Source organism: Somniosus microcephalus, chromosome 25 (genome assembly GCF_052327205.1).
Source record: "Somniosus microcephalus isolate GS21.2 chromosome 25, FLI_Smic_1.0, whole genome shotgun sequence".
NCBI classification, from domain to species: Eukaryota; Metazoa; Chordata; class Chondrichthyes; order Squaliformes; family Somniosidae; genus Somniosus; species Somniosus microcephalus.
Genome location: NC_141011.1, coordinates 27,896,516 through 27,909,894, shown reverse-complemented (window position 1 = coordinate 27,909,894; position 13,379 = coordinate 27,896,516). Strand labels below are relative to the sequence as shown.

At 44.0% G+C, this 13,379-nt stretch overlaps 1 protein-coding gene across 4 annotated transcripts in view; it reads right to left on the bottom strand.

Moving 5' to 3' along the window:
• The window catches only part of ccdc30 (coiled-coil domain containing 30), a 203,826-nt gene that overhangs the window by 171,039 nt on the left and 19,408 nt on the right, over window positions 1–13,379 (bottom strand). For 3 of the 4 annotated variants that reach the window (XM_085966952.1, XM_085966949.1, XM_085966951.1), the window contains 4 exons: window positions 12,044–12,133; window positions 8,176–8,259; window positions 4,953–5,106; window positions 3,180–3,251 (listed from right to left, as the gene is read on the bottom strand). In XM_085966952.1, coding sequence (XP_085823078.1) covers window positions 3,180–3,251; window positions 4,953–5,106; window positions 8,176–8,259; window positions 12,044–12,133 — 400 coding nt within the window. The remainder of the gene's footprint in view (window positions 1–3,179; window positions 3,252–4,952; window positions 5,107–8,175; window positions 8,260–12,043; window positions 12,134–13,379) is intronic. The other variant, XM_085966950.1, reaches the window with a different exon arrangement.

Below are 13,379 nucleotides of genomic sequence, written 5' to 3'. Positions count from 1 at the left end.
AACCTCTCCACCACTCGCTCCTCCTTTAAGACCCTCCTTAAAACCTACCTCTTTGACCAAGCTTTTAGTCACCCCTCCTAATATTTCATTTTTTGGCTAAGTGTCAGTGTCAATTTTTCTCTGATTTTGCTTCTGTGAAGAACCTTGGGATGTTTTTCTATGTTAAAGGCACTGATGTAAGAAAACTACTAGGCACTTGGTCTGAGTATTAAACAAGGCTTTAATCAACTGTTTTTCAATATGGAGATCTAGTTGTGTCCTTCACTAGTTCCTGTTAAAGAATGTCCTGAACAAGCTGGGCCCATGCCCGAGTATTTATACTCTCCCTGGACAGCGCCACCAGCAGGCCGCCCAGTATCATTTCATAAGTCATTGCCACATGAATGACAAGATTCATGTCAGGCACTATATAAATTCAAATTATTATTACAAGCTTCAGGGCGGGGCGAGTGGGGTGCGGTGGGGAAAAGAGAAGTGAGCTCACATGTTCTCTGCTGCTCTGCTAGTTCCCCAACAGGATGTTTGAACTCAGGTGTGCAACAACCTATGGCTCCAAAAGAAACCCTGCTTGTGCCTGCATGGATCACCCTGCGAGAAAGTTAATACAGGACCGGAAAAGACCATTGCAGTCCATCTCTTATGTGTCAGCTTAACTCATTTGGTAGGACTATAAGTCAGATGGTTTTGTGTTCAAACCCCATTCCAGGATTTGGACGTAGTTTGGAGTTGACACCTCAGTGCAGCCCTTAAGAAGTGCTGCATTGCTGGAGGTGTCACCTTTTGGATGAGACATTAAAGGTGGATGTTAACTTTTGAAAGAAGAGCAGAGAGTTTCATCTGCTGTCCTGGCTAATATTCATCCCTCAACTAACAACACTAAAAAAAAAACACCCCAGATCTGAATGCTGTTTGTGGGATCTTGCCGTGTGCAAATTGCCTGCCACAAGTGTCAGCCGTGGCTCAGTGGGTAGTACTCTCGCCTCTGAGTTAGAAGATTGTGTGTTCAATCCCCACTCCAGAGACTTGAGTACTTAATCCAAGCTGACACTTCAGGGCAGTACTGAGGGAGTGCTGCACTGTCGGAGGTGCCGTCTTTCGGATGAGACGATAAACCGAAGCCCCGTCTTCCCTCTCAAGTGGACGTAAAAGATCCCATGGCACTATTCAAAGAAGAGCAGGGGCATTCTCCCCGATGTCCAATAATTATCACTGAACCAACATCACTAAAACAGATGATCTGGTCCTTATCATATTGCTGTTTATGGGACCTTGCTGTGCACAAATTGGCTGCTGTGTTTCCGACATTACAACAGTGATTACACTTCAAAAAGTACTTCCTTGGCTGTAAAGCGCTTTGGGGCGTCCTGAGGACATGAAAGGCTAGTTCTTTCTTCTTTCTTTCACATTCACTACATAATGACAGTGACTACACTTCAAAATTTTTGTTAAGCATTTTCAGATGCTTCCCAGAAACATGTTAAGTTACTATATAAATGCAAGAATTTATTCTCTTTCCTTCTATCTGGCTAGTTCCAAAGTTCAACGAATAATATATAATTCACAGTCTCTTATAATCGCTCAAGTGCTTCTACTTCCAAAGAACTTGCCAACACAATCCTCCTCTATTGTCTCTCTGGTAGTCTGCTCCACACCTTCAGCACCAGTTAAATCTAAACTCACTCGTCAGATTATGGTTATGTCAAACAATTTATTAGGGTGCATTTTATCTGTTATATCTTAGGAGCTGGCTAGCCTTTATTGCCCATTCCTGGGCAACTGACACCTGATTCTACACCCCATTGTAAATGAGCTCCAATAGCCTAATGCGGAGATCTGACGGGAGAACGAAGATCTTTAAACATGATGTGCCTGTGACGTTGGAAGCATTGTGAGGCAAACTGAACTCTGATCTGGAATGGGCCAACATTGCAAAAGTGATCTTGCGCTCTGCAACCCATGGAAAGTGCAATGGCCCTCCAAGGGCCCTAGTCACAGCAACTTTAGAAGCAGAGAAAGATGATGCCAGTACCCTGGCTTTAGAACTGCTCCAGTACCACATAGTATTTGAGGTGTCAATGGCAAATCCTTAGGCCAAATGGCTACTTCTGCCCTGTCTTGAACATACGCTACGGCATCTTATGTTGTCACAGATACTGTGGCTACAAGAGCAGGTCAGAGGCTAGGTATTCTGTGGGGTGTCTCACCTCCTGACTCCCCAAAGCCTTTCCACCATCTACAAGGCACAAGTCAGGAGTGTGATGAAATACTCTCCACTTGCCTGGATGAGTGCAGTTCCAACAACTCTCAAGAAGCTCAACTCCATCCAGGACAAAGCAGCCCGCTTGATTGGCACCCATCCACCACCTTAAGCATTCACTCCCTCCACCACTGGTGCACCGTGGCTACAGTGTGTACCATCTAAAAGATGCACTGAAGCAACTCATCAAGGCTTCTTCAAAAGCACCTCCCAAACCCGCGACCTCTACCACCTAGAAGGATAAGGGCAGCAGGCGCATGGGAACATCATCGCCTCCAAGTTCCCCTCTATGTCATACACCATCCTGACTTAGAAATATATCGCCGTTCCTTCATCGCTGGGTCAAAATCGTGGAACTTCCTAACTAACAGCCTGTGGAAGTACCTTACCACCACCTTTCCAAAGGCAATTAGGGATGGGCAATAAACGCCCACATCCCAGGAACGAATAAAAAACATTTTTTTTTAAATGATTTAAAAATTTAGGGAAAAGGTTAATTAATGGAATAGGGATAACATAAGCTTGAAGTAAAGACTATAGTTCCACTACATTGGAAACTACTAATAACCCAAATGGGAGAAGGGAGGGCACAATAGCGTCACGTATTTAGCCACCATCTTAAAGCAATGGCATGAGTCCGACTGCCACTGACCTGTGAACAACCGACGGATGATCATGAAGCGTGATGGTCAGTAACAAAGGAGAAGGCAGCAACTAAGATCATTCAGATTGCTGAAGCAGAGCAAAGATGTGAGGTAGCAAGCAGTCCACAAAAGGGTTAGAAATTAACCTAAATGGCTGCCTGCATCAGGCTAGTTTTGCAGAAAACATACATTTTAAAGCCAGCCGGTACAAATATTGCGGAAAATGAATGAGACCACCATTAAAGTCCCATGAGCTGGAAAGTGGGAGTTACACATACCGCTTTCTATCAGCTTAGACATCTCCTCCTTGAGTGTTTTGATCTCCTGACAAGCAGTTTGAAGAGCTGGGTCTGAATGACAGAGAAGATACAGCCAGATGTTTTAAAAAACACACAATGTATGCAAGTAGGTTGGTAAAATTCTGAGTGGGAAACCGCCAGAGACACCCGGAGATGATTCTTATTCTTTTTCTCCTGAAGCTGTCAAGATTGATGCAAGATTCTGTCACCCTCCAATGCCTTACCCAGGTGCTCATACTTTGTGTTGACACTGAGTGTCAGCAAGCTATTGACATTGGAAAGGCATCAGAGCCAAGCTGATCCTGTTCTCACCTGATGTCGACAGAAATGCACTTTCCAGCAGGAGTTTACTGCCCTGTCCCAGAGGTAGTGCCTCTAATGTCCCCAGGATTTGGTCATGTGTCTTCTGGTGTGTATGGCTCAATTAGCTGTTGATTTTACCAACTGATCCATCAAGGGAGCTGAAGAAGAAACATGGTCAAAATACAGTAATGCCCTACCCCAGCACTCTGCCCATAGAACTCAGCTTGGGAACTATGGGAATATCACATTATAGAGATTATGATGTTTTTTATACTGTAGAATCAAGGAAGCCATAATAAACACTGTTTATATTAGGGATGCTATATCAGAAAGGGTTATAACAGAAGACTGCCAGGCTGGAACTAGATTGGATTTATCGCTAGTCTAGAGCAGTGAAAAGACACAAGGATACTCAAAATGCTGATTTTTCTAGGATTAAGATTCACAGTAGAGACAGAGGTCAAATATCATTTAGCGATTACATTTCAGACTTGGGTTCCCCTTTTTAGTGTCCTTTTGGAGTGATCATTGATCACACCTTAAAAGCATGTGGTCCGTGTGAAGCAGTTATTAATAAAGCCCCTGCCAAAGCTAAAAGTTCCATCCAGTGTTTCTGTCCCTTGAATCTCTCATCAGTGTGGGAACCTAATGAATCTAAATTGCTTCTTGGAAATATCAAACTGATTTTTCTGTTCCAGTAGTTTCAGACTAACTGGCTGCTTCTTTCAAAAGAATCTCCAAGTTGACTTTGATTTCAACAAAACACCCCTTTTTATAGCTCAGGAAAAAAAAAAGAATTAGCAATACTTCCTGGATTTTAAATATCTGACCATTCATATTTAAAAGGAACTCTTTGCCTTATGGAAAATTGGCTTATGGGTTCTGATGAAAGGTTGTTGACCTGAAACGTTAACTCGGTTTCTCTCTCCACAAATGCTGCCTGACCTGCTGAGTATTTCCAGAATTTTTTGTTTTTATTTCAGGTTTCCAGCATCTGCAGTATTTTGCTTTTGTGTTATGTTGCCTTATGGAAATTGAACCAATCACATAGCATTGTTTAGGTTGGAATTCTTCTTCTATCCAGCCTGTAACCGACAAAGTGTAAAATTGTATCAAAAATAAGCTTGGTACAGGAATTCGGATGGTGGCCAGTTTCTAAGCTGTTTGTGTAATGTGACCGGATTTAAAGCAACAGTCACTAAGTCAAAACTAGATAAAAAACACTTAATTTTTGTCACACTAACATTACCGAACAGAGGAAAATATATCCACTGGCATGACTGCTGGTGGTAGGGAAAGGCTTTGATAGAACATTCCATTAGGAAAGTTTAGTGCCATCATGAGCAAGCTTTTTGTTTTACCTGATGTTTTTTGACAATTCTTCTAGATACTGTAGATGCTGATGGTGGAGGAGAAAGAGCTGAGAGCGGTCGTTTAACCCTCACTCACCATTGTTGCTGTGCATTTTCTTCTCCATGTCCAGTTCATCGGATAGTCGACGCATCTCCTCGTGTGCCATCTGTAACCGCCGTGCTGCCTCATCCAGGTCTCGCTCTGCTCGTTCGTGTAGCTTCCTCTCTTTCTCCAGGTCCTCTTCGTGAGTCTGTAGTGTGAAACAGAGCAAAGTGTCAAAAATGAGCAGCTGAATTGCATAAGGACCCCATGGACTGTTGATAAGAGGGATCAACACAGAGTGAGAGACATGGTGCAGAGAAAACCTGAGAAAGATCACGGAGTACCAAATATCAGTAGCAGTCTGGCACCAGAGTACTGAACCAACATTTTGCAGTTTGAACTTCTGTCAGCATTCATGTCAGTTACTATTAAATCTGATTTATTTTCGGTTTACAAACTTTGTGCTCAAGCTGAAGGATGTTTGTGCTGGGGAGTCAAATACATTCCTATTTTGGGCACCTAGTGTTAGCGTCCAGAGCTTCCAGGTCAGGTACAGGAACTAGATGCAGAATAAATCTACTCTGCCCCATTCAGACAAGATTCCTATTTCTGATCATTATCCAATGACCCCTGCTGGAAAATGCGGGAATGCGGACGGTGGTGAGGAGTGTCTTGGGAATCAGCTGAGATGCATCCCCCATGGTGAAATACTCTTTACTGACAGTCACTATGTAGACTCACACATGGAAAATGGCCATTTGGATGTGGTAGAGGTGAGCTGCTAGTGCCCAGGAAACTACCAGTGCCCAGGAAGTCTCCAGAAGGTGAGGGGAGAAAATTGGGGGGGGGAAACAAGCATGGAGGTAAATGCCATGGGCATTCTGCACCATGAAATGGTAGACTGTGCATTCACAGTTAGTTCTGAATCTCAATCATGCCATCATAGGGAGATGGATCATTTATTAACAAACAGGAAATTTTTGCCCTGCAAGTTAAAAATTCAGAATAACACAATGTATTCCTTTTTGCCCCTACCCTCTTCCTTTGTTGCATGTTCTCCATGAGCTCAATTTAACCAGATAAAGTATGAATGTAACATTTGCAGGAAGAGCACATGCAGAAAATGGAACCTTAGAACCTAAATATTTTCATTATAGCTCACATTGCATGAAGTATCACATTAGAATCAGGACATTTACCCCATCTTCAATTGGTCAGTACTGGTGTTAGACTGGCACTCTTGGTCCATTAGGGAATGAGGAGGGAAGAGGGAGTTAAAAGGAAGTGAGTAGTTCCATACATGCAGAATCTGGTTACTGCAGAAGACATGCTAGGACCTGATAAGTAATGTAAGTACAGCTGGAGTTCCAGGGTAGCCCAAGTCTCAGACAGAGCAAGGCAGTTCAAAGATCCACAGAGTCCCATAAAACAGCATTATTGCATGGGGCACACTTGCAATTTGTGTGCAAAATCCAAAAAGATGGCTGCAAACAATGGTGGCCTTTTGCACTATTTGATTTCATCCTTACAGAATACCAACCCTACAATCTTCCCATTACAGCATCAAGCTGTTTCTTAAATTAGGCTAATGTCCTAGCCTCAAACACCTTTTAGTGGCTGCTCATTCCAGCTGTTGTTCTCCCATGTGAAGAAAAGATGCTTTCGGACATCGTTCCTTCACAGCTGATTAAAGCAGGAAAATGGACGTAACATAAATCTAAAGCAACAATGTCTCTCCGTAGTCACCAAACTACAGAGTTCCCCAAATTCTCCATTGGTAAGGCACTGTGCAGTTTGGAACAAAGCCATATGGACTGGTAAGGCTCTATGCTTGATCCCTGATCCATGCCGAGTTGACTGATCCCAGCTAGGGTGGTGGGGCAGGATGTGCTACAATTAGATTCAGTACCTGAGGGCTAGAGAAGTGGGGGGGTGGGGGAAGAGATTTAAAAAATCAACTAGGATTCCTTCGCTTGCTTGCTATTCAGTGGCTCCTGCTGAAAATTGTGTGTGTATGAGTATTGCCTGAGGATAGGATCAGGTCTGACTGCGATGACCTCCACAGTTAAATAAACTGCCAATGCTTTATGTCTCGGCTCACAGATACAGAATGGCCACTTGGTTGAGATACCAGTGAGTGGTTTGTGCAAATATGCAATGCACCCCAGCATGGAGTCAATTTGGAAGAGAAGGTGAAAAAGGAGGGCAAAAAAATTACTTCTTACACTCAACATACAGGTAGAAGTGACTAAAAGCCCAACATTTGACATCTGTCGCAGCACAATGGTGCAGTGTATTGGAGCAGCAACAGGTAGCACCAGAGTGAGAGGACACAGGTTCATTTCCCTTTCCTTTCCTGCCAGCATTCAAATGCTAACTCACTGCATTCTACATCAAAATATTTATATTTCTAAAGGTCACTTTTGAAACAACAGCTTGCATGTATATAGCACTTTTCACATCAAAAAACACCTCACTGTACATCAGAAGCATGAGAAAAACACTAAGCCAAAGAGGGATTAGCGGGGTGACCAGAGGTGGGTATAAGGAGGCTATTTAAAGGAGGAGAGGGAGGCATTGAGCTGAAGGGGGTTTAAAAGGAGGAAATTACAGAATGGGACCTATGTGGTTGAAGGCACAACCGCCAACTGTGGGGTGAGGGAGGGGGGATGCACAGGAGGCCAGAGTCAGAGAAGCAGAGAGTTTATAGGGGGGGTTTAGGCAAGAGGATGTTAGAGAAAGAGATCTGTACGGCAAATTCAAGAATTTTGATTGTGGGACCAGGACCCAAAGTAGGCAAGTAAGGACAGAGTGATGAGCGACTGGAACTGGAGTGAGATAGGATACGGGCAGCAGAGTTTTGGATGAGCTGGTTTTTAGAGGGTGGAGGATGAAAGGCCAGCACATGGAAAGACCCGGTTAAAAAAAACAAGAGTCAGCGGCACTAGAACACCATTAAACCAATATACAAACAGCTATCACTCTTTGCGGGACGTTGCTGGTACAGAATGGCTGCCGTGATTTCCTATAGTTACTGCACTGCAATGTAATCCACTTTGAGATGTTTGGCAGCAAGATAAAGTGCCATATAACTGCAAGTCTTTCTTTCAGACATTGGACCTTATTGGGGGGGGGGGGGGGAGACATTATTTGTGCACGGAGAATATTTTAGTTCGCAGTAGCTGTATGTGTGTGTTTTGCTGCCTTGCTCTGTGCAGATGTAGCCAGTACATTGTAGGTACAGTCTGGCCATGGGCGGAGAGTAGGTGAGACATACGGCAACGTCTTTGGAGACGCTGTGCGCCTGCTGACGGACCCCAAACAGCTTCTTCCATGGACTTGAAGGTTGAGATAAAGGATCCTTTTGAAAGAATAAGGTAAAAAGTTACAATTGAAAGTGAAAAATTGATGAAGAAAGATAGAAATTGCAACTAATAATGATGAAACAACAGACACAACATTAAAGATAAAACTAAAGTTATGTTGTAACCTCAAGTTAAGAACCAGTTAGCCCTTTTGTAATGAATCGCTATCTTCTACAGCCCTTTTAAGTTGTGGCTTGCTGCAGCTCTAGCGATGTGATCCAAAACTGACCTCTCTGCAACTCTCACCTGCATTTACATTTGAAGTCTGCCACCAGTCTCCTGCAGGCCGAGGGATAATTTAAATAGCAGATCCAGAGACCCACGTACCCGGTGTCTCTATTGCTACCGGGACAAGATGATCAACCGCATGAGGCCCAAGCGTCAAGTCAACAATCCCACGGTAGTTTAAATTGCCTTAAAGCTCATTTATTGGCCCGGATTTTGCGGTTGTAATGACAGTGAAACTGTCAGCATTCGCTGTCATTACCCTGTGAAACTGACAGCAACTTCTGGCGTCTGCACATGTGGAGTTAAACGTGGAAATCCGGAAGTTGCTGTCAGTGATCCCCTGCTCCTCCACAAGGTGTGCTGTTGAAATCCCCACAAACGGCAATCTTTTTGAAATTACTGAACTGTCAAGAACTTCAGCTTTTAATCTCTAATATCGCTGTTAAAAACCCCCGAAAAAGTTAAGCCTTGTTCAATGAGGTGTAACTGGGTTTTTAACGGCGTACTAAGTCATAATTACTGCTGAACAACTTCTCTGGCCCTGAAAAACGAATTTTATATTTGTGGAATGTCAAATTGTTCCATTATGATAAAAATTCCATATTTTAATATAATTTTTAAAAAATATTTTAAAGTATGTTTATTATATTTCAGCTTCTACCTTAATCCCATGTGTATGTCCCAATCTTTGTTTTGCTCTCTGTAAAATGTATTAAAAGTGAAGGATAATCAGTGCATTTTACTTCCTGGTTTGCTGTCTGTGAGAATTCTTCAATGTGATTGGCTGCTTAGCCTGCTTGATAACATCACTGTTGCTGGATGCTGAAGATCCTCTAGACTTGGCGCCAGAATCAAATTATCGTCGGGAAAGGTGAAATCGCCACCACAGAGATCACTAGATCTTTGTGGGCAGCTTTCTTCGAGGTCTTCGCTGCTGACTGCAAAATCTGGGCCAATGACACTATCTTCTGAGTTTGTTATGCTATGTCTGAATTATAACTTTTTTTCTTGCTAATTTTCATCCCCTTCTCTCTCCTGAAGGCATTGACTCCTGGTGAAGTACAGGAAACTTTGGTTTATCCGGAGGTTATATGTCCGGAATACTCGATCTAACGGCAAAAATCAGGAGCCGTTTTCTGTCCGTTTTTTTAGTTCTCGTTGCTTTTTTTTTCCCAGTCAGGCACTGCAAGGTCTGTAGCTATAGCAACAGCTTCAGCTAGAGATGCTTGCAGCTGCAGCCGACTGTTTTGAAGCTGTTGCTAAGCAACAGGGTTTGTTGATTCACACGGAGCTTTTCAGTTCCGTATGTTTCAACATTAACGTTGGTATGTCCGGCACTTTTGATGGTACGGCACCAGCTCGGTCCCGTCAGTGCCGGATATCAGAAAGTTTCCTGTACATGGATCGCAGCTGCCCTTTGGTATTTCACTCAAAGGGCCATTATTCATGTGTGAACCTAAACAGTGAGGCTTAGACTTTGTGCATTCCACACCCCACCCCCGCCCCCCCACTGATTTCTTGGAGCAGGTGAAGGTAGAAAGTAACTTGGGAATGTCGTCAGCTCCCCATTGTTTTCTAGAGCCTGGTTGGTGTTCACCTACATGGTAAATACATATGAACGAAGGAAACATGGCCTCGCCGTGTTTCCCACCATCTGCAATCTTCAAACGCTGGACACGGAATCCGCCTATTCGGCCCCAGTATGTAATGTTCAGAGATCAGCACTGAGGGCCCCAGGACAACACTTGAAGAGGGGCCCATGGAAGTGCTGTTTGTTTGTCCCTCACTGGACACTTGCTTTTTTTGCTGCCACACCAAGTACTCAAGTACGTACACACACACACGCGCACACATACACAATTGTCGAACCTGTACAACCACTTAACAGTCATACAAGATTTCTGTGTAAAATGCTACTAAAATGGAAGTTATAATAAGAGAACAGAGGGCAATGCTTTATGAATGCTTGATTAATACAACAACAACAACTTGTATTTATATAGCGCCTTTAACGTAGTAAAACGTCCCAAGGCGCTGCAGAGGAGTATTTTAAGACAAAATATTTGGCACTGAACCACATAAGGATAAATTAGGGCAGCTGACCATAAGCTTGGTCAAAGAGGTAGGTTTTAAGGAGCGTCTTAAAGGAGGAAAGAGAGGTAGCGAGGCGGAGAGGTTTAGGCAGGGAATAAAACATATTAAGACACCACTGCTTGAAGATGTCACGACTGTCATCAAGACAGGGCCCCTAACACGAACCAGCTTTGGCTTCCTAACTGGACCTGGTTTAGAGACCAGAATGTTGGGGAAGGGGTGAAGGCAATGGCTTAAAGAACAATAAACCAAGGGTTGGGGGGGGGGGCGGGGGGGAAGGGGGCACACACCGTACAACTCATAACAGTGTAAGAATTTTTAGGAAAAGACCACTATGTCCAGCAAGCCCATCCCATTCTGTTTAATTTTTAAACAGATCTTGCCATCAATCCCTTCTCTGTCCAGAAACTCATTCAGCTACCTCTTGAACAGGTAGTTAACAGGCAGATAAGAGGATTATCCCCATTTTACCCACACAAGTGCGGGCTTTCCGAAGGCTGCGAACCCCGCCAGGGTCAGCGAGGCGAGCAGTGGGTCTGCGGGGGTCGGAGGGGTGCAAAAGTGCGCTGTGAAGGTAAGTGATGGGTGCAAGTGTGGAGCGGTAAGTATGCGAGGTGAGTGGAAAGTGATAGAAAATGTTTACTTACCTTTGTTTCTTCCTGCAGGCTTCAACAGTTGGGGATGCGGAGAGTCTCGCATCTCACCGGCAGAGATGACAGATGGCTGCTGCATTCTCCAATGCAACAACCATCTAATTTCTGCTCACAAAAGAGGTTTGATGAGTCTTGAATACAAGAACTCATCAAACAACATAGAATCTCAGTGTTTGACAGCTTCACAGAGCTGTCAAACGATGACAATTCATCTGTCAAAAAACTGACAGATGAAACATCATACGCTGGCGTTCTCTGTAATCGGCTTCCCCTTAATTGGCGGGCTTAACAAGGTCAATCAAGGGAAAATAGCGTAGGTTGGCCAGAAGTCGATGGAGGCGGGACTAAAACCCGACAAGTGGGAGTCCCGCCTCCAAAAGCTCCCCATTGGCAAAATCCAGCCCTTAGTGTCAACTTGTGGTGAATTTCAGCCCTGTTGTCGCTGCTGAGCTGATGGACAGGAATTTATTAGTAGTAGCGGTGATGGTGGTGGTGAATCAGGGGCAGTTTTATGCTGTGGGCCACATCCACCAGGAAGTATTGACACTTGCTTCAAGTAGGACTGTTAAAGACAACAGAGCGAGTGAACAGACTTTCATCCCTTCAGTTTGGGCTGGATTTGAATCCGATGCACTACACTACCCAGTCCCCTAGCACAATATTTCTATTTCAATTTAATGATTAAAAGTGTTCTTTCTTTTGGATAGAAATGTCATCTTAACTCCATGAAAGAAAACTAGGGGCAAGTATAACTCTCATACAGGAGTGTGGAGCAGCCAGTGTGTCCCGTAAAGGACTAGTTTACCTTGGCCATGGTTTCCTTGGTGCGTTGCATGGACTCCCGCTGCTGTTTCAATTCCTCTTCCAGGGTTTGCCGCATTTGGTCCAACTCCACCTGTGAGCAAGAGAAAATGTTACTGACCTGTGACCGTGCAAGACTGAATCACCAACAAAAGCAAATACCATGAGACAGTCAATCTGGCTCCATTATTGCCCCCTCCCCCTGTACAGCCAGTGAATATAATAGCTTCAGTACTATTCGCTCTCCCTACCCAGTCGATGAATGTGGATTCATGACTGGCCTTTGCCCCTCTACAAACAGTTAGTCATTTGCCATTACCTGTCCCATTCAGCAGGTCCTACAGTGAAAAACACGTCACAGAAAATCCAATGTCTGTGTAAAAATAGCAGCGACAGGAATGTAGCGCGAGTACGTGAAGCGTGGAAACTTATATTTCATCGAATGGAATTTCTACCCTGATCATTTCCATTATTCATGGGGAGTAGGGGGGGGGCTCCTCCAGTGTGGCAGATAATGGTGGTTCCACTGTCTTACTTATTGCAATTTATTTCCCCTGATCCATCTTCCACATTCTACAGTAATATGTAGCAAAAAGCAAGTAGTGAAGCCAGAAGGCAAAGCAGGAAATGGGATGTAATAAGAACATAAGAAATAGGAGCAGGAGTAGGCCAATCGGCCCCTTGAGCCTGCTCCGCCATTCAATAAGATCATGGCTGATCTGATCCTAACCACCAATCCACTATCACAGAACCATCTCCTGAATCTAACAGAATTAGACACACGAAATAGGAGCAGGATCAGGCTACACGGCCCCTGGGCCCGCTCCGCTACCCACAGGGCCATGACCAATCCAAACCTAGACTCATGTCCAAATTCCTGCCCGCTCCCCATAACCCTTTATTCCCTTTACTTCTAGGAAACTGTCTATTTCTGTTTTAAATTTATGTAATGATGTAGCTTCTACAGCTTTTTGGGGCAGCATATTCCATGGGCCCACCACCCTCTGAGTGAAGTAGTTCCTCCTCATCTCAGTTTTGAAAGAGCAGCCCCTTATTCTAAGACTATGCCCCCTAGTTCTAGTTTCACCCATCATCGGGAACATCCTCCCCGCATCCACCCGATCCAACCCCTTCACAATCTTATATGCAGTGTACGGAGCTGGATTACACAATGCACATAGGCAGATTTTTCTTTTAACGTCCCCTGTTTTGTACTCACTGTCTTTTTTGTTTACATTAGTGACTGGAGGAAACTATACCCTATGGGCACCAAACAGTTAGCAGTTTTACAAAACTGTTCAAAATGAGTACTTTTGAATGAAACCGAGCTCCTATTTAGT